Source organism: Oncorhynchus clarkii, chromosome 33 (genome assembly GCF_045791955.1).
Source record: "Oncorhynchus clarkii lewisi isolate Uvic-CL-2024 chromosome 33, UVic_Ocla_1.0, whole genome shotgun sequence".
Classification (NCBI taxonomy): Eukaryota; Metazoa; Chordata; class Actinopteri; order Salmoniformes; family Salmonidae; genus Oncorhynchus; species Oncorhynchus clarkii.
The window spans coordinates 11,026,182-11,045,769 of NC_092179.1; the positions used below are offsets into that span (position 1 = coordinate 11,026,182).

General features: G+C 43.6%; 1 protein-coding gene across 3 annotated transcripts in view; it reads right to left on the minus strand.

Moving 5' to 3' along the window:
• Window positions 1-19,588, minus strand: part of LOC139392674 (dedicator of cytokinesis protein 4-like) — a 148,459-nt gene that overhangs the window by 88,373 nt on the left and 40,498 nt on the right. For all 3 annotated transcript variants that reach the window (XM_071140829.1, XM_071140827.1, XM_071140828.1), the window contains exons 2-8: window positions 17,684-17,767; window positions 15,299-15,339; window positions 14,942-14,997; window positions 14,516-14,612; window positions 13,703-13,851; window positions 13,113-13,197; window positions 1,082-1,233 (exon numbers count right to left, since the gene is read on the minus strand). In XM_071140829.1, coding sequence (XP_070996930.1) covers window positions 1,082-1,233; window positions 13,113-13,197; window positions 13,703-13,851; window positions 14,516-14,612; window positions 14,942-14,997; window positions 15,299-15,339; window positions 17,684-17,767 — 664 coding nt within the window. The remainder of the gene's footprint in view (window positions 1-1,081; window positions 1,234-13,112; window positions 13,198-13,702; window positions 13,852-14,515; window positions 14,613-14,941; window positions 14,998-15,298; window positions 15,340-17,683; window positions 17,768-19,588) is intronic.

The following is a 19,588-nucleotide window of genomic DNA, read 5'->3' on the forward strand; positions in this document are numbered from 1 at the left end:
GTGATATTAGTCACAGCAACACACAAATGGGGAGAAGTGTAGTGACTAACTAACTATAGGTTGAAAAGCTTCCGGGGAGGATAAAACACGACACAGCAACATCCGTTGACAATTATCTGGACAACCGACTCTGCAACGAATTCTAGGACTTCAGTCTACTGATGCCGACGAATAACTGTGTTACTAGTAATAGTTGACTAGATACACTTGGCTTCTCGTCCCTGTTGTACATGCTGAAACATTCATCCCATCACTGTCGGCCTAGTTCCTGTCATGTTAGCCAACAGGGTACAGACATCAGACACTGTCGTACAGAAAGAGGGCGCTTGAGCCTCTATTCTCACATTTCCTTTTCTGTTTTGAACAATGGATTCATTTGCGAGTTGAAATGGAATTCCGGCACTTTGACTCCCAACACTCAACTCTATAGAGGAAACAGTGACGTTAATTCACACCAACATTCTCACCAACGCTATGAGTGTGCCTCCCTCATAACTACTACCCCCAGCCATGGCCGACCCCAAACCAACCCAGTGACGTGGCTTCGAGACAGACGTGTGTTTACAGCCAGATGAAAGGAACATGGCCTTAACCACCTCAACTATGCCACCAGTTAACGGCTCATTGTGACGCAGCGTTACAGTCCAGGAGGATTAGCTACAAGTGTGTTAGCCTCAATGGAGGTCAAGGGAAAAACAACAGATAAACTGGTTGCTACTGTAGATGCCAGAACTGGTTCAAAATGTAATCCCATTGTTGGTTGTAAAGAAACCCAACACAAGGTGAACAGTCAATCCTGTTCACTTCAAAGCCACACCATGAGACCCTACTTACCCACCTACTTAAATATATAATGCAATACAATAAAACAACACAAATGTGTTCATCCCTTTCAACTTGATTTGGAGCAGTCGCCAGTGGATGTAAGACACACTATAATTTACACTTTGAGCACACACTTGGAAAAGTCAGCAACATATCGATAGGAGCATATCGCTGAGAATGCATGCCCATTACAGTGTTTCATTCGGAGTAGTATACCCGTGTATAAACATACAGTCACAGCGGTTGCACCGTTTACCTGAGTGGCCTGTTCTCCCTGCCGTCGTAGATGTGGAAGAACACCTCCAGCTCCTCTCCCAGGTTGGAGCTCATCAGGCTCTTCATGTGGACGAAGAGGTGGTGCGTGCTGGCCGGCACCGGAGTCTCCTTCTTGCGGTGACGGTGCTCCATCTGTGGTGTGGGCAAACAGGATCAGAGATCATCTGGACGGTGAAAAAAACACCAGTCTAGTCTAGTGGCGCTTTATCGTCAAAGGATCAGAAATGTCAAAGCCCTGATGGACATCAGCCGGCACAAACACGGGTCTAGTGGTGGTTTATCATCTGAACTAGGGGAGTCATGAAGACCGTAAGCTAACGCTCTGTGATGTGTGCACACAGGATTAAACATGTCAAAACCCTGGATGGTCATCGGCTTGTGCAAACACACCGGTGGTTTAGTACCCGGAGGTGTTTTACTATTGTATGTAACAGCCTTAACATTGGCTCTGAGTGCAGAGATTATCCCATGAACACAATTTAAATCACTTGCCCTTTTTCAATGAACTGATTTATTCAGCTTTGACATTCATGAAATATTGAACGATCTAATTTGACTTGAATTAAACGCTTCAAAAGGGGACCTAGCTCTGTGAAAATAAAAGGCGGCATTGGCTTTTAAGCTGTTCTGTCTACTCTGGCGTTTGCCTTTCATTTCAGGAGAGGAAAGCGCTTTATATCTGGTTGAGTAGAGCAGGTAAAGGGGGAGAGGGGATTCAGACGCACTACAGGTGAAATGTTTGGGGTCACTTAGAAATGTCCTTGTTTTTGAAAGAAAAGCTCATTTTATTATCCATTAAAATAACATCAAATTGATCAGAAATACAGTGTAGACATTGTTAATGTTGTAAATGACTACTGAAGCTGTAAACGGCAGATTTTTTTATGGAATATCTACATAGGCGTACAGAGGCACATTATCGGCACTCCTGTGTTCCAATTGGCACGTTGGGTTAGCTAATCCAAGTTTATAATTTAAAAGGCTAATTGATCATTAGAAAACCCTTTTGCAATTATGTTAGCACAGCTGATAACTGTTGAACTGAAGCAATAAAACTGTCCGTCTTTAGACTAGTTGAGTATCTGGCGCATCAGCATTTATGGGTTCGATTACAGGCTCAAAATGGCCAGAAACAAAGACCTTTCTTCTGAAACTCGTCAGTCTATTCTTGTTCTGAGAAATGAAGACTATTCCATCGAGAAATTTTCAAGAAACTGAAGATCTCATACAATGCTGTGTACTCCTCTCTTCACAGAACAGCACAAACTGGCTCTAACCAGAATAGAAAGAGGAGCGGGAGGCCCCGGTGTACATCTGAGCAAGAGGACAAGTACATTAGAGTGTCTAGTTTGAGAAACAAACACTTCAAAAGTCCTCAACTGGCAGCTTCATTAAATAGTACCCGCAAAACACCAGTCTCAACGTCAGCAGTGAAGAGGCGACTCTGGGATGCTGGCCTAGGCAGAGTTGCAAAGAAAAAGCCATATCTCAGACTGGCCAATAAAAATTAAACATTAAGATGGACAAAATAACACAGACACTGGACAGAGGAAGGTTGTGTGCTATGGGCAGACAAATAGCCTAGTGGCAGGGTAGCCTAATGGTTAGAGCGTTGGACTAGTAACCGGAAGGTTGCAAGTTCAAACCCCCGAGCTGACAAGGTACAAATCTGTCATTCTGCCCCTGAACAGGCAGTTAACCCACTGTTCCTAGGCAGTCATTGTAAATAAGAATTTGTTCTTAACTGACTTGCCTAAAAAAAATACAAAAAAAATCTAAGTTTGAGGTGTTCGGATCACAAAGAAAAACATTAGTGAGACGCAGAAAAAATTAAAATGTGCTGGAGGAGTGCTTGACGCCATCTGTCAAGCATGGTGGAGGGAATGCGATGGTCTGGGGGTGCTTTGGTGGTGGTAAAGTGGGAGATTTGCACAGGGTAAAAGGGATCTTGAAGAAGGAAAGCTACCACTCCATTTTGCAACGCCATGCAATACCCTGTGGACGGCGCTTAATTGGAGCCAGTTTCCTCCTATAACAGGACAATGACCCAAAGCACAGCTCCAAACTATATAAGAACTATTTAGGGATGAAGCAGTCAGCTGGTATTCTGTCAATAATGGAGTGGCCAGCACAGTCACCGGATCTCAACCCTATTGAGCTGTTGTGTGAGCAGCTTGACCTTATGGTACGCAAGAAGTGCCATCAAGCCAATACAAATTGTGGGAGGTACTGCAGGAAGCATGGGGTGAAATCTCTTCAGAGTACCTCAACAAATTGTCAACTTGAGTGCCAAAGGTCAGCAAGGCTATAATTACTGAAAATGGAGGATTCTTTGACAAAAGCAACGTTTGAAGGACACAATTATTATTTCAATTAAAAATCATTATTTATAACCTTGTCAATGTCTTGACTATATTTCCTATTCATTTTGTAACTCGTTTCATGTATGTTTTCATGGAAAACAAGGACATTTCTAACTATTGAACGGTAGTGTATATGTAAAATATATTCTGCATTTTCACCCTTTTATTCCAATACCCATTAAAGGGGCAATCAGCAGTTGCAGCATCCATTGTTTGGACATATAAATGGATGATATGTACCCATTGATTCTCGAAGAATGTAAGGTATAAATGCCTCATGAGTTAGTTCAACTGTCACACCCCCATCAGAACACTTGTTAAACTCCAATGTTTGTAAACAAAACCGGTATAGCCTCACCACATGGTTAAAACTATAATTTTGATATCACGGATGGTCAGTACCTCCATCCATAAGATAATTTCTCCTGACCCATCCCTCAACTTTTTATCAAAACAGTGGCGGGCTAAAAATGCTTTTTTAATTGTTTCAACTGCTGATTGGCCCTTTAAGTGAAGCTGTGGAAAAACCATGCATATTATTTTCCTAGAAATGTGTTAAGCATTCCATTTAATTCCAGAGGTTGCACGTTCACAGCACGCTTCCCTAATAGTCACCCAAATCTAATTTGTTTCAGTTAATATGCTGCCCTCTTTGTAGAAAAAAAAACGGATGATCGGTCCAACACACACACGCATGAGGAAATGAATAAACACACACACACACACACACACACACACACACACACACAAATGCCATTTACACCTTTATAGGAAGAATGTCACAACACAGAGTGCTTCGAAGGAATTATATTTATTTCATTTGCGCACACACACACACACACACACACACGCCAAACTGGGATAGAATGAACAGTAGCACAATGTACCCAAAGCATCAAGTCTTATGCCCTCTTAAGCACGGTATAATAATGTATTAGCTCAACCAGATCTACAGTACATCTCTACATTATTATCTGACACAGCAGTGTCTGGGGGTTGTACTTTAAAGGCGCCCGCATGCTTGCCAGTCAAAACAGTTTGGAAGAGACTGTGCATATACTACGACAACATTTTGTGACGTTTTGGTTTGTTTTGGACTTTGGTAAGGGTTGTTCGGGCACACAAAATGTTTTCTTGAGGCAAGCTGAACTTGGTAGCTGAAGTCTACGCCTCTTCTTCGGTGATTGGTCAACAGTAGGGATTCTTCAGCAAAGTCTTTGTTGTCATTCAACGACAGATAACTAGTTTTCATGATTTTTTTATTTATTTAGAAATACTGCATCAAACATCTTAGTTAGATGTAAAATTGCGCAACAAAGATCTCCTCGGCAAAAAAATGTAAAAAAGAAAGACAGATTTCTTGAGTTACATTCCGACTATTTTGAGGAAGTGTATACTAGCGACGGCATCTCAAATTGGACATGCAGCACAATTCCCACTTTTCAAACAAATGTCTGTTAAGGTAGTATGCGAGCACACTCGTTCAGTTAGCCGACTTCGTCCCCCCGCCAGCCGAACTGAAGCATGCGGAAGCCATAATAAAGAGTATTCACAGCTCACTGCACAAGTCTGCATAAACTGAGGAAAGAAAAATACTGAGCTCTCATCTTCCTTAGTCACTGTCTGTGTTGTTGCCCAGTACAAGGACAAAAGAAGAACCGGTGGCTAACAACTTAACATTGAGCCAGGTCCCAATCCAAGTCTTCCTTGCACTCTCGCATGCACCCACTCACTCACTCATTCCACCAGATGGCTGCTATAGTCACTGCCAAAGGGACTAATAGAGGTGGAGAAGAGGAGGAAAGAGGGATGAAGGAGGAGAGGAAAGGGCACCAGCAGGCATTGAGACATTATGTTTTCTGCGGCTCGCGTAAACAGGGTTAATCGGCCAGTTTAGTTTCATCTGGAATGAATAGGCTTGTGTGACAACCGATAGAGAAGAAAGCTGCTCGTGAAATGATGTCTCAACTATACAGTACGTTAAGCAACCCAGGGGAGACAATGTCTTATGTGACTGTTTCTGCCTCACTTAATACGGGAGGGGGAGTAGTATAGTGGAGTATTGTAAGTTAACAAACTGTTCCAATATTGTTCACATAATATATTTCATAATTATGCCATTGAGCAAATGCTTTTATCCAAAGCGACTTAAAGTCATGAATGCATACAGTTTTTACGTGTGGGTGGTTTTTGGAATCGAACTCACTATCCAGCTGCTACAGAGGACCAGGTTCACCATGTAACATTTTCCAGTAAGTAGCATGAAAAAAATAAACAAGTATTGTAACAGTCTAATAGTCCCTGGGCTTTAGAGAGAGAGTTAAATACAGCCTACTGAGATTCTTAAGAGATCACATAATCAAGGCTACAGTATATAAGGATCCTTCCATTATGCCTTTATCACATGAAACGTGTGGCAAAGGACAATTCGAAAATAAAATATCTGCTTCAGGTCGGCACAATAGTGTGAAACGGGTTACTCTCCACATGCCATCTCCATGTATGCTAGTGCTAATTGGGAGACAGTATGTTGACCTAGATAAACCTGAACTATCCATCTCCACTGTTCAGTACCACTGACAGTGTAGTGAGCCCTACTGTCCCTCCTCTGCTCTGGGCTCTCTGGCCTGGGCTCTCTGACCTGGGCTCTCTGACCTGGGCTCTCTGACCTGGGCTCTCTGACCTGGGCTCTCTGACCTGGGCTCTCTGACCTACAGCTCAGTGGTCCTAAACACACATCTGAATTACTGGAAGAGAGGTTGGCACAATACAGTAGAATAAATGGTGCTTTTTAAAATCACCAAGACTGGGTCCCAATAAAGTAATAATATATATGAATATACCATTTAGCAGGCGCTGTGGTCCTGGGAACCCAACCAAGCGCCATGCTCCGCGGAATATTCTTTAATAAATAATTTAGCCGAACACTCATGCTCTGACAAAATTCTTTGTGCTTTTGTTGGCCAAGTGCACCCTGGTATCTTTCTCTAATCCTCACTGTAAAAACAGGAACGGCACTGTTGTTCATCTGAAGTGCTTTTTCTGAGTGGTATGATCCAAAATGACGCCTTGGTTCGTTCACCATATTCTACTCAATTTATGTCTGAAATCAAATAACGAATTTGACAGATCACTATCAGTTTTTGAACTGGATGAAAGCTAAATTGCTTTCAACACCTTTGCATTGCATAGCTGTGGGAGCAATGTAGCAGCAGCAGCCTATCAGAAGAGCTGGATGAATGGCCTATTGGGGGTGTGACTTTGTTTGTTCTTTTGGCCACCCGTGAGCTTGAATGTCATTCCAGGTAATATGTTCTTCTTTTATGGTTATATGTTCACTGCCAGCAATGAATCTTAAAGAAATTGGAGGATATTTGAAGGAAATCTGATCAAAGTATGAAAAATTACAGTTGCTTCTACATTGATCAAGTTTGAACTTCAAGTTACTGGTCCCCTCTCCCGTTGATTCATTATTATTAAGGGGACGAGGCGGAATCTTAAGTATTATTTTATACACCAACGGTAACATGATATTCTCTTGCCAAATAAGGCATGTTTGCAGAGGGGCGTGGTTTACATTTGCTAGATAGCTACTCTACTGGTGCCAAATGTTTACTGTAAAGTGTCAGCAAATATAATTAAAGGTTTACCCTATTTATCTATGGCAAATATACTTATATGTTTAACTAGGTCTTCATCTGTGTCTGGTGTTAGCTAGTTAGTGGCTAACTAGGTCTTCATCCGTGTCTGGTGTTAGCTAGTTAGTGGCTAACTAGGTCTTCATCTGTGTCTGGTGTTATTAGCTAGTTAGTGGCTAACTAGGTCTTCATCTGTGTCTGGTGTTATTAGCTAGTTACTGGCTAACTAGGTCTTCATCCGTGTCTGGTGTTAGCTAGTTAGTGGCTAACTAGGTCTTCAGTCAGCATGGAAGAAAAGGGGGGGGGGTTCAAAACTCTGACGCAGTTGTCATGTCAACACATCCATCAGTGCTGCTGTGAAACACATCACAAAAGACATGCCAAAACGGGAGAGGTAAAATATATACAGTTGAAGTCTGAAGTTTACATTCACTTAGGTTGGAGTCATTAAAACGTGTTTTTCAACCACTCCACAAATTTCTTGTTTGTTTCTTGTGCATGACACAAGTAATTTTTCCAACAATTGTTTACAGACAGATTATTTAACTTATAATTCACTGTATCACAATTCCAGTGGGTCAGAAGTTTACATACACTATGTTGACTGTGCCTTTAAACACCTTGGAAAAAAACATGAAAAGGATGTCATGGCTTTAGAAGCTTCTGATAGACATCATTTGAGTCAATTGGAGATGTACTTGTGGATGTATTTCAAGGCCTACCTTCAAACTCAGTGCCTCTTTGCTTAACATCATGGGAAAATCAAAAGAAATCAGCAAAGACTTCAGAAAAAAAATTGTAGACCTCCACAAGTCTGGTTCATCTCTGGGAGCAATTTCCAAACGCCTGAAGGTACCATGTTCATCTGTACAAACAATAGTACGCAAGTATAAACACCATGGGACCACGCAGCCGTCATACCGCTCAGGAAGGAGACGCATTCTGTCTCCTAGAGATGAATGTACTTTGGTGCGAAAAGTGCATAACAATCCCAGAACAACAGCAAAAGACCTTGTGAAGATGCTGGAGGAAACAGGTACAAAAGTATCTATATCCACAGAAAAACGAGTCCTCAGCAAGGAAGAAGCCACTGCTCCATGGGGACAACGATGATACTTTTTAGAGAAATGTCCTCTGGTCTGATGAAACAAAAATAGAACTGTTTGACCATCGTTATGTTTGGAGGGAAAAGGGGGAAGCTTGCAAGCCGAAGAACACCACAATTATGTGGATATATTGAAGCAACATTTTAAGACAACCAAGTTAAAGCTTGGTTGCAAATGGGCCTTCCAAACGGACAATGACCCCAAACATACTTCCAAAGTTGTGGCAAAATGGCTTAAAGACAACAAAGTCAAGGTATTGGATTGGCCTTCACAAAGCCCTGACCTCAATCATATAGAACATTTGTGGGCAGAACTGAAAAAGTGTGTGTGGGCAAGGAGGCCTACAAATCTGACTCAGTTACACCAGCTCTGTCAGGAGGAATGGGCCAAAATTCACCCAACTTATTATTGTGGGAAGCTTATGGAAGGCTACCCAAAACGTTTGACCCAAGTTAAACAATTTAAAGGCAATGCTACCAAATACGAATTGAGTGTATGTAAACTTCTGACCCACTAGGAATGTGATGAAAGAAATAAAATCTGAAATAAATCATTCTAATTATTCAAACATTTCACATTCTTAAAATAAAGTGGTGATCCTAAATGCCCTAAAACAAGGGAATTTTTAATTGGATTAAATGTCAGGAATTGTGAAAAACTGAGTTGAACTGTATATGGCTAAGGTGTATTCAAACGTCTGACTTCAGCGGTATATCCTTGTTGTTTGAATTGCTTTGTGCATCACCAATGTAGCGTGAGGTGATTTTATACTGCAACACTGCATCCAAGTTGCTCGACGTTTCAGAAGAGCTGTCACTCAAGGTGAGCTCGTGAATATAAGCTCCTCCTGGTAGTTAGCCATGAGAGGAAAAAGTACTTTTCAGAATGACTGTACAGGATTTTTAAATAATATCTGCATCAGTAATGTGATATTAAAGAGCTGGTCACAACATTGTAACCAGTTAATGTGAAAGTCGTATGTAAAGAAAGTGTTAGGAGTTATTATTTCATGTTATGGAGCCAACTTCATATTTTGATTAAAAGGAAATGTATTTCATTGCTTGTAAGCCAATTAAAGAAATTTGGATAGGTAAAAATCGAAAATGTACTTGTTACAAAATGGGTTGTGTGTATATATATATATTAGTGCACACCTATAGTAACTGTCGGGCTCGGTCGATGGACTCAAAGACACCACCTCATCTGCTTGTACATACAAGTTTAATCCTCCAAAGCACTCCATCCGCAACTAGGGCTGTGGCGGTCATGTAATTATGTCAGCCGGTTGTTGTCATGCAAATGACTGCCGGTCTCACGGCAATTGACCGTTAATGAACACAAACACGCTGAGCATCTTCCAGGCCTCCACACACACACAAGCTGCTGATGCGCGCGCCTTTGGAACAGCTAAAGTTTAAAAAGTATAATACATCAAATGAATATACACCATCACAATACAGCCATTATTTATTTTTGGCAGGTCTAAAGAAACGTTATGATACACAGAAAATTATTTCAGAAGAACAGAATATGAGTTGGCCTACTGTATGTTATCTGACTTATGTGCCATGCCATTCGCTGTAGGCTTGTTCATGCCATTACTTTATAATTGAACTCAGCTGAATAACAGAAAGGATATTTTTCCCATTCCGGAGCTAGAGCGCGCATACGTAGTAGCTATGTTGAGCGTAAAAGTGATCCTTTGAAACAGGTCCTATACACCAGATTTAGAGGTACTTGACAACTTTAACTGCGAATGATAAAAACCTTAGAATGCCTAAGAAATCCAAAGATATATGGGCTGCATGATACGGGCTGCATGATAAAAAACGTTCCCGTTTTACGTTAAGCTATTGCACTACAGTTTGAGAAAACACTCTGAAGTTTCAGAATCTGCAAAGATTATGTAAAGCTTGTGCTCCGTTCCTCCTTATATGGCTGTGAATGCTCAGGCTGCAGCATTGTGACGTATTTGTAGGCATATCATTGTTCTGTCATCAAATGATGTGCATTATTTCACCCATATATCAGACACCTATTCTCAACGTTTGCCATGTTTTCATCTTGTTAATTTGGAAAAAAGTTTGCTTTTGAGGACTAATATGTGATGTACAAATTTGAATATTTTTGGAAAAACTTTTGCTATCTGATTTTAAAACATCCGAATTCTTCAAAGGTAAATGATTTTATTTGAAGGCTTTTAGGTTTTTGTTGAAATGTTGCCATTATAATGCTAAAATGCTACGCTAGCTAGCTAGCTACTTTTACACAAATGATTGTTTTCCTATGGTTGAGAAGCATATTTTGTAGATGACAGTGTTGTTTACAAAAGGCTACATCAACCGTATGCACTCGAATAGCGAAAGGTTAAGGAGGCCACTTGTTCTGTCATCAAATGATCATTATTTCACCCATCAGCTGTCTTTACTAATATGTCAAATTTGCTTAGATCCCATGTCAGGGACGTAGGCTACTCCGGTTATTTCACTGCATAGCAGGTTATATTCCGTCCAAACTCTGTATGCCATGGCCTCTCCAACCCTGTTCCTGCAGCAACCCAGTGCTTCATTTGGGAAACCAAGTGAAATCTGTTCAGGAACATCAATAGTAATATGTTTTCCCAACAAAACATACACACAATGATCAAAAGTATGTGGACACCTGTTCATCAAACATCTCATTCCAAAATTATGGGCATTAATATGGAGTCGGCGTTCCAATTCATCCAAATTCGATGGGGTTGAGGTCAGGGCTCTGTGCAGGCTAGTCAAGTTCTTCCACACTAATCTCATTTCTGTATGGACCTCGCTTTGTGCACGGGGGCACTGTCATGCTGAAACAGGCAAGGGTCTTCCCCAACCCGTTGCCACAAAGTTGGAAGCACAGAATCGTCTAGAATGTAATTGTATGCTGTAGCGTTAAGATTTCCCTTCACTGGAACTAAGGAGCCCAGCCCAAACCATGAAAAGGAGTCCCAGACCATAATTCCTCCTCCACCAAACTTTATAGTTGGCAGGTAGCATTCTCCTGGCATCTGTCAAAACCAGATTAGTCTGTTGGACTGCCAGATAGTGAAGCATGATTCATCACTCCAGAGAACGTGTTTCCAGAGAACGTGTTGCAACCGAGGAAACACGTTTTTTTATGCGCTACTTGCTTCAGCACTCAGCGGTACCGTTCTGTAAGCTTGTGTGGCCTACCACATTGCGGCTGAGCTGTTGTTGCTCCTAGACTTTTCAACTTCACAATAACTGCACTTACAGTTGACTGAGGCAGCTCTAGCAATGCATACATTTTGCGAACTGACTTGTTGGAAAGGTGGCATCATATGACGGTGTGACGTTGAACGTCTCTGAGCTCTTCGGTAAGGCCAGTCTACTGCTTATATTTGTCTATGAATATTGCATGGCTGTGTGCTCAATTTTATAGACCTGTCAGCAACGGGTGTGGCTGAAATAACCAAATCCACTACTTTGAAGGCGTGTCCACATACTTTTGTATTTCATTCAAAACGGCCCCAGTCTCTGCGCACTGAAGGGGAAACGCACCATGGTAAGATATTCAGTAGCTAAAAGGTAATGTGTCAGCCTATTAATGATGGAATATAAAAATGCCCTATTACTAGGCTATTCAAAATCAAATACAAATTCCTTATAATTTAGGCTTTAGCTCTGAATTTGTTTAATTTAGGCTAGACCAATTACATACCAAAGATATTGTAAATCAGTTTTTTTGTCATGTTTATCTGCTTTCTGTAATATGCAGGTAGGCTATATATTGTATAACAGAACAGTCATCATTTTAATTCCGTGTTTTTTCAGGCTTGGGCTCATATAGGCCTATCAGTATGCATAATTCTCTAATATGCGGCTGTTTTAAATTAATCACCACCTTGAAAAGCGCTGTCCATTTCGTTGTGTTTGTCTTTAAAACAACACCCACAATGACCATGTTTCCCACTCAGTTTCAACCTGCTGTTGAACTTCTTTCTTCAAATTGATCAATCACAGTGAGGTGAGTTTTAAAAGCGCATACTGTTTTGATGTGTTTTTCAAATCCATTTGCATTGACGTCAGAGTGGTTAGAGGGACAATAGAGCCCTGGGTAACAGGTCATTAGTGACCTGATGATCATTAGCGAGTCGGGTACTAACCAACACATGTCCAGAGTGCATAACAGGAGATCGCCATGACTCAACGGTCACACAGAATTTGACCGCAGTCATGACTCACGACTGCCGGTGTCGCAGTAACGCAGTCACCGCAACAGCCCTATCTACAACTCAATAAAGCCACACAATCAAGAGGGCCACAAAGAAAGATATGCCTTTGTCACCAAACAAATTCAAACGGGTCCTCTGCTGCCGTTGTCATGATGATGGCGATGTTATTATTGTTTTGCATCCATAACGACAACTGTAATGTGTTTTGTTCTTCCCCTGTTGTATCTTCCGTCTCAGTTACTAAGGAATGACTAAATTTCCACCCGCATTAGGCTTTTACTTCACTCATCCCCCACTCCCCTCTTTCTCATCCCCTGTACATTATTTGTTTAGCAAAAGGACTAAGTGCCCCACATCAGGATTGGAGCATCAGGCAGGGGATGTGGTCGCTATGGTTTCGGGGTGGGGGGGGGGGGGGGGCGCTGCCTGGGGAGGAGAGTGAGGAAGGGAAAGACGAAGGGAGACACTAATGTACCTTTATTCTGCCTTAAAAGAGTAAAATACGCGCCTGAATTACAGACAGTGGCAAACACGCAGCAGTCGCTAGGGCTAGCTATGTGGCTAATGCTAGAGAAAGGTATAGTGGACAGTGGATTGATGAGGATAGTGAGTGGGGAATACACAGTAACAACAAGAGAACAGTGTTCAGGCAATTGTTCCTGGTTTTGGGAATAGAACTCACCAGTTTGAAGAGTTCTGTGACGCTGATCTCGTCTGGGTCCACCATGCTGAACTCCCTGCGGGGTACCAGGTCCAAACTCAGCTGTCTGGAACACACACACACACACACACACACACACACACACACAACAGGACTGTCAGTGCATCAAACCATTCAGACAGAACACACTTGACAGAACTGGAAGACTGCTATGTTTCACAGGGACATAGAGGGGTACCCACAAACACACACTCTAATCTCCCAGGGATAGATAAGTCTTTCAGAACATGGGATGGTATAAGACAAGGAGAGGCAGGGTCACAGAACTCTTCAAACTGGTGTTTGCAGGGGGAGCGGTCTGTCATCTGTCCACACCCAACAGCAAGGGACTGACAGGTGTGGTTTCATCTGCCCGGGAGATAGAGACGCAGTGGAAAGTGTTTGTGTGTCTGATACGAAATGAAAAGTGTGTGTGTCTGTATGAACGTGTGGTGTGTCTGTTTGAAGGGGAACGGAACTGATTGAGCACAGCATGTGCCTGGGGAGGGAGTGTGACATTCAAAGACAGAGAGACTGGGATGCAGGAATGTTTCTCTCTCCCTACTACTCACTCGTTTCCCCAGTCCAACCTGGCAGTGATGTGCTGTTTGACGTCTTTCATGCGGTCGTTGGTGAGGTGACCAACCAGAACCTGTCTCCTCAGGTCCAAGATCTCATTCATCACGTGCCACAACCGATGGAACAGATCCCCATCATTCTTCTACACAGAGACAGAGAGAAAGAGCACAAGAGACAGAGAGACAGACAGAGAGACAGAGAGCACCAGAGCGACAGAGCGACAGAGCGACAGAGACAGAGACAGAGACAGAGACAGAGACAGAGACAGAGACAGAGACAGAGACAGAGACAGAGACAGAGAGAGAGAGAGAGAGAGAGAGAGAGAGAGAGAGAGAGAGAGCGCACAAGAGACAGACCGCGAGAGCACGAGAGATAGAGCACGAGAGCGAGCAAGCGACAGAGCGAGGGAGCGACAGAGAGAGCAGGAGAGAGAGAAAGCAAGAGAGCAAGAGACATTTCAGAGTAAAACAATTGGGACCAGACAGTCTGCCTGCTATAACAAGTAATGCATCACAAATTCAGACTTTATGTCTAACAAGCACAGATCATTTATTAGACACAAACACAAGCAATGTTACTCATTAATGTGCAGGAAAAAAGCTTCCACTGTTTGCTGCAGGAAAAACACCTGAGGCATAATGTATTGCCCACTAGTTGAAAGGCATTCCCTGTCTGCAACGGTTAATATTCAGGTCTATTCTCCTCTCTGCAGGATGTGTGGGGTACACATGGGAACACGCACGTACATGCATGTCTGTGCGAATTCCTGCATGCATTCCTACATGCGTGTGTTGAACAGTCTTTACCACGTAGAGCCGTTTCCACATGGCTCCCCAGTCTCTCAGGGTGGATGTCATCTCAGTGATAACAGAGTCCTCTGTGGGGATGACAGTCTCAAACTGCCTGTGGGTCACAGAGAGGGAGAGAGGGACATCACATTACTACGGTATACCTACCGAGCATGGGTTAAAAGACACACTCACGCGACAGATAATAACGCATTGTCACTATGAGAGGCTGGTCCAAGAGGCACTCAACCTCCGTTCTGCTATGATGACGTTGATCTAAATGTTTATCTAACGTTTCCTCTCCGCAGAAATGACATAAACCTCCCTCACCTTCCAGACTGGCTGATCTAATAAGGCGGTTTGCCTTCTCAGAGACAGACATGAGGAGACACACACGGAAAGACAGACAGACACACACACACACACAATACACTCATTACTCACCCTTTGTTCTTGATATGGGCGTTCTTCAAGTGAATGTAAGTGCATGGGAAAATACCCTGGGGGGAGAGAATAAACAAAGTAATGAATGGTGAATGTCATTTTAACTGTATCATTAAAACGGCACTACCACTAACACATTCTGTTAGCGAGCGTAAATGATGCAGATAATCAATACAAATGAATAATGCGTGTGTGTGTGTAAGTGCGTGTCAACGTGACATTGTTAAACTATGAGCCTCTGCCTACTGACCTGCTCACTGCACAGCCCTCAGATCAAAGCAGAGAGCTGATATTTCTGAATCTGAAAATAGCAGCTGCGCTGACAGCCTCAATAACACACAAGAGAGTCTCACCCACCTTGGCATTTGGATTCTTATGGACGAACCCCCTGTACCAGCCTGAGGAGACAAAAAAAATAAAATAAAGACATTTTCATCGTGTCACTGTGACTTTCAGACCCGCCATCTTTCTTTTTATCACTACTTTTGACCAGAGCACTATGAGTTACAGGGCTGCCATTTGGGACACAGAACAGGGTTACTGAAGCGTCAACACTTCAGCGCCGGGCCGCACCAGTCGTCGAGCTGCCGAGCTGGAAAACTGAAGGAGAGCTGGAACACTTTATCACGGGAGGCAGGATTTTGTCGCTGCACTGTTTACTGCAAGCCTACCAGGCCCGGTGTTACATGGCACTGAGCACCCTGTATTTGTTCTGGCCACCGGCCAAGCTGGTGAGCCAGGGGAGTGGGGGGGGGGGGGGGGGGTGTCAGTAGTACCACGGGCTGTAAGTAGCACCAGGAAGTGTAAGTAGCACCAGTAACCTAAGATCATAATGTGCTACTCGTTTTAAAGAGGTGAGAATGAGCCTCCCTGCTGCCACTGTCTTGTGGTCTTGCCTACTGATGGACCTCCACGAGGCTCTTTATGAACTCTTTCTAGGTTTCGCTTGGCCAGAGCATGTCAGAGAAGACGTATGTCACCTATCACCCTACAGTAGTAACTTGGTGACATAGTATCAGCACTGGCAGAAACCATTTTTTTTTTGAAGTAACTGGTCTCCTCTCTAGGACAGAATAGATAGACCTTCTTGTCAACACCCTTGTCTTTGGGTTGTGGGGACCGGAACATATTGTATTTCGCCCCGTCCTCCAAAACCAAACACATATGCTACATGACCAAAAATTATGTGGACACCTGCTCCTCCAACATCTCATTGCAAAATCATGGCCATTCATATTGAGTTTGTCCCCCCCCCCCCCCCCCGATAACAGCCTAAACTCTTCTGGGAAGGCTTTCCTCTAGACGTCAGAACATTGCTGCGAGGACTTGCTTCCATTCAGTCACAACAGCATTAGTGAGGTCGGGCATTGATGTTGGGCGATTAGGCCTGGCTCGCAGTCGGCGTTCCAATTCATCCCAAAGGTGTTTGATGGGGTTGAGGTCAGGGCTCTGTACAGGCCAGTCAAGATCTTCCACACCGATGTCGACAAACCATTTCTGTATGGGCCTCGCTTTGTGCATGGGGGCATTGTCAGGCTGAAACTGGAAATTGCCTTCCCCAAACTGTTGCCACAAAGTTGGAAGCACAGAATCGTCTAGAATGTCACTGTATGCTGTAATGTTAAGAATTCCCTTCATTGGAACTAAGAGACCTTGCCGAACCATGAAAAACAGCCCCAGACCATTATTCCTCCTCCACCAAACTTTACAGCTGGCACTATGCATTGGGGCAGGTAGCGTTATCCTAGCATCCGTCAAACGCTGATTCATTTGTCGGACTGCCAGGTGGCGAAGCGTGATTCATCACTCCAGAGAATGCTGGAAGCAACATCAGCACAAGAGCTGTTCGTCAGGAAATACGTTTCCACTTCACAATAAAAAGCACTTGTTTACCGGGGCAGCTCTAGCAGGGCAGACATTTGATGAAGTGAGCTGCTGGAAAGGTGGCATCCTATGACAGTGCCACATTTAAAGTCACTGAGCTCTTCAGTAAGGCCATTCTACTGCCATTGTTTGTCTATGGAGATTACATGGCTGTGTGCTCGATTTTATACAACTGTCAGCAACGGGTGTGACTGAAATAGTCTAAACCACTATTTGAAGGGGTGTCCACATACTTTTGCATTTATAGTGTATATTAGATGTCAGATCATTTCCTTTGGGGAGTTTGTAATGCATCATCAGCCACCTCAGACGGACCTGTCATCGGTCTGTCTGTGTGTCCTTGAGCAACAACAGGAAGTGAGATCGTGATGCCCTGAGAAGGGAGGAAGGTTGCGTCAATGCTGTGTAAGTTAGCTGGGTGGAAACAGGAAAGTGTGACGGGGCACCTGCTCTGTCTGAAACTATGTCAAAAATGAACCCGTGAGTGTGAGCGACTCGGCCTTGAGGCTCACACACTCCTTCGCAATACACAGCCAAGCAAGGACACACACACACACTGGCAAGCAGAGCTCAGTGTGGGCGGGAAGCAGGAACCGAAGTCTTCTCCCTCTCGCGGCACAGGAAACAGTAGCAAACTGAGAGCCTCCACAAACGTTTATCTCATCAAATAGAAAACATTTCATGTGCAACACAATACTCCTGGAGGGACAGACTGGGGAAGGAAACGTGGCCCAACTTCAAAAAGGTTGACTACAGCCCCAGTAGCAGCCCATCTGTGAGTCACAGTGGCTGTCTGTGAAGCTCGAAGGGTGATTTGTGGTTTATGTGGGTGTGAAATGAGTAGAGGTTATCAGTTACCTTCACATTTCTCCAGGAGCTGCACCGTGTCCCCAATCTCCAATGGCAAACCATGCTGGACCGTCCCTCTGAAACTGGCCAGCACTGAAACACAATAGAAGATATACTTTAATACCGGTGTGTATTTTTACGTGTGTAACTAGGTAACACACACCAACTCGACACACACACACAGTCCAGAAAAAAAAGTCTTAAATCACTCTTTTCATGTCACTAAAATTGAATCAGAGCTCAACTGTCTTGACTGAGGTTGTGCTGTGATTTGTTTCCAGTGTTCCCTGGGCAGACAGAAACAGGGAAGAGAATGGCCTGCTGGCTGCTGGTAGATTGAGTAAGCCTCTGGGTGTCAGGCTGAACTACAGGGAAAATAATGTCATTCTGGGTCTTTCTGCTAGGAGGCCTCTTGTAGAGGAGGGAGGCAAAACCTGCGGAGGCTTGAAGAGTAGGTCTCTCTTTGATGAGCAGCACGGTCAGTTAGAGGGAGCGAGAGAGAGCGAGAGAGAGAGAGCCTAAAGAACAGGGGCAGGGTGAGGAGGAGAGAGACAGAGAGAAAGAACAAGCACGCAAGAGAGAAAAATAAAAGAGTAACAATCTCAGTCGATCAACACAGAGCACTTTTCTCTAACAGTGTCTAATAGCTGGGTTAGCAGTAAGGAGTGTCGACAGACGCCATTCTCTGTGGTTCTGAGAAACAGGACATGATAACAGCACTCGGAGAATTTTCCATGCTGCCACACTCTGGGGGAAACACATCTAATAAGGATAGTACCTACGACATGGAAATGAGGAAGACTGGAGTCAGGCAAGGGTTTTGGAGAGGGGATTTCATTTCATGGGGCACAGGGCAACCTTGTTTACCTGACCCGGCTGCAAAGTCAGTGAAACTTTAATTGGGAGGTTCCGCTACATGAAATATAACTTCCAACACACTTTACTTGCACTGTGCTAACGCTTGAACCACAAGTAGAGTTTTCCAGCTGCAGTGCACTAAATGATGCAGTTTGAAGTAGAGTTTTTAATTGTTTCTTGGTAATTTATTCCCCAGCTGTTGTCTGTCTGCTAATTGGCATGGCTCTTTTCCAAAGATGTTGGCACCTGAAAGGTGTTCACTCAGCGGGGAAACAATTTTTTATTTTCTCTCCGGGGGAGAGGAGGAAGTGCCGCCTTAAAAAGGCAGGACAGCACACACACACACACACACACACACAGGAAAGAAATAAGGGGACATGATGTGATACAGACTGGATTCGAACCAGGGACTGTAGTGACGCCTCTTGCACTGAGACACACAGTGCCTTAGACCACTGCGCCACTCGGGCGACCATAAAAAAAAAAGCCTCACACACAAATATAGCAAAACCACAGACGCACAGATATGATATGTGTACATGAACACAGGCACGCACATAGCCTCATAGTGGTGAACCTGTCACACAGGGTCAGGGCCCATGTTTCCAGTCGGCTTGGTCTGAGGCAGGAGTTCAGTCACCACAAGCTGTGCTCTGCTCTGCTGTGACACACATCTTCTCGTGGGCAAATGGCTGTTCCTATTTCTGACCAGGCAGCCTCGTTCATGCTGAACTAACTTAGACATTACGTAAAGACTGCAGGAAACTGAAGGAAACACACACACACACACACACACACACACACACACACACACACACACACACACACACACACACACACACACACACACACACACACACACACACACACACACACACACACACACACACACACACACACACAGGAATTCAGGAACTGGGATAAAAGTCAAACTTAAATAAAAGTGCTGGACTGAACAGTGACTGAGAACCATGAACTTATATGACAATATCTCCTTCAGACTTGAGATGAAAAGACGTGTGTCCAAACGGGAACTGACTACTGTAGGCTCCACAC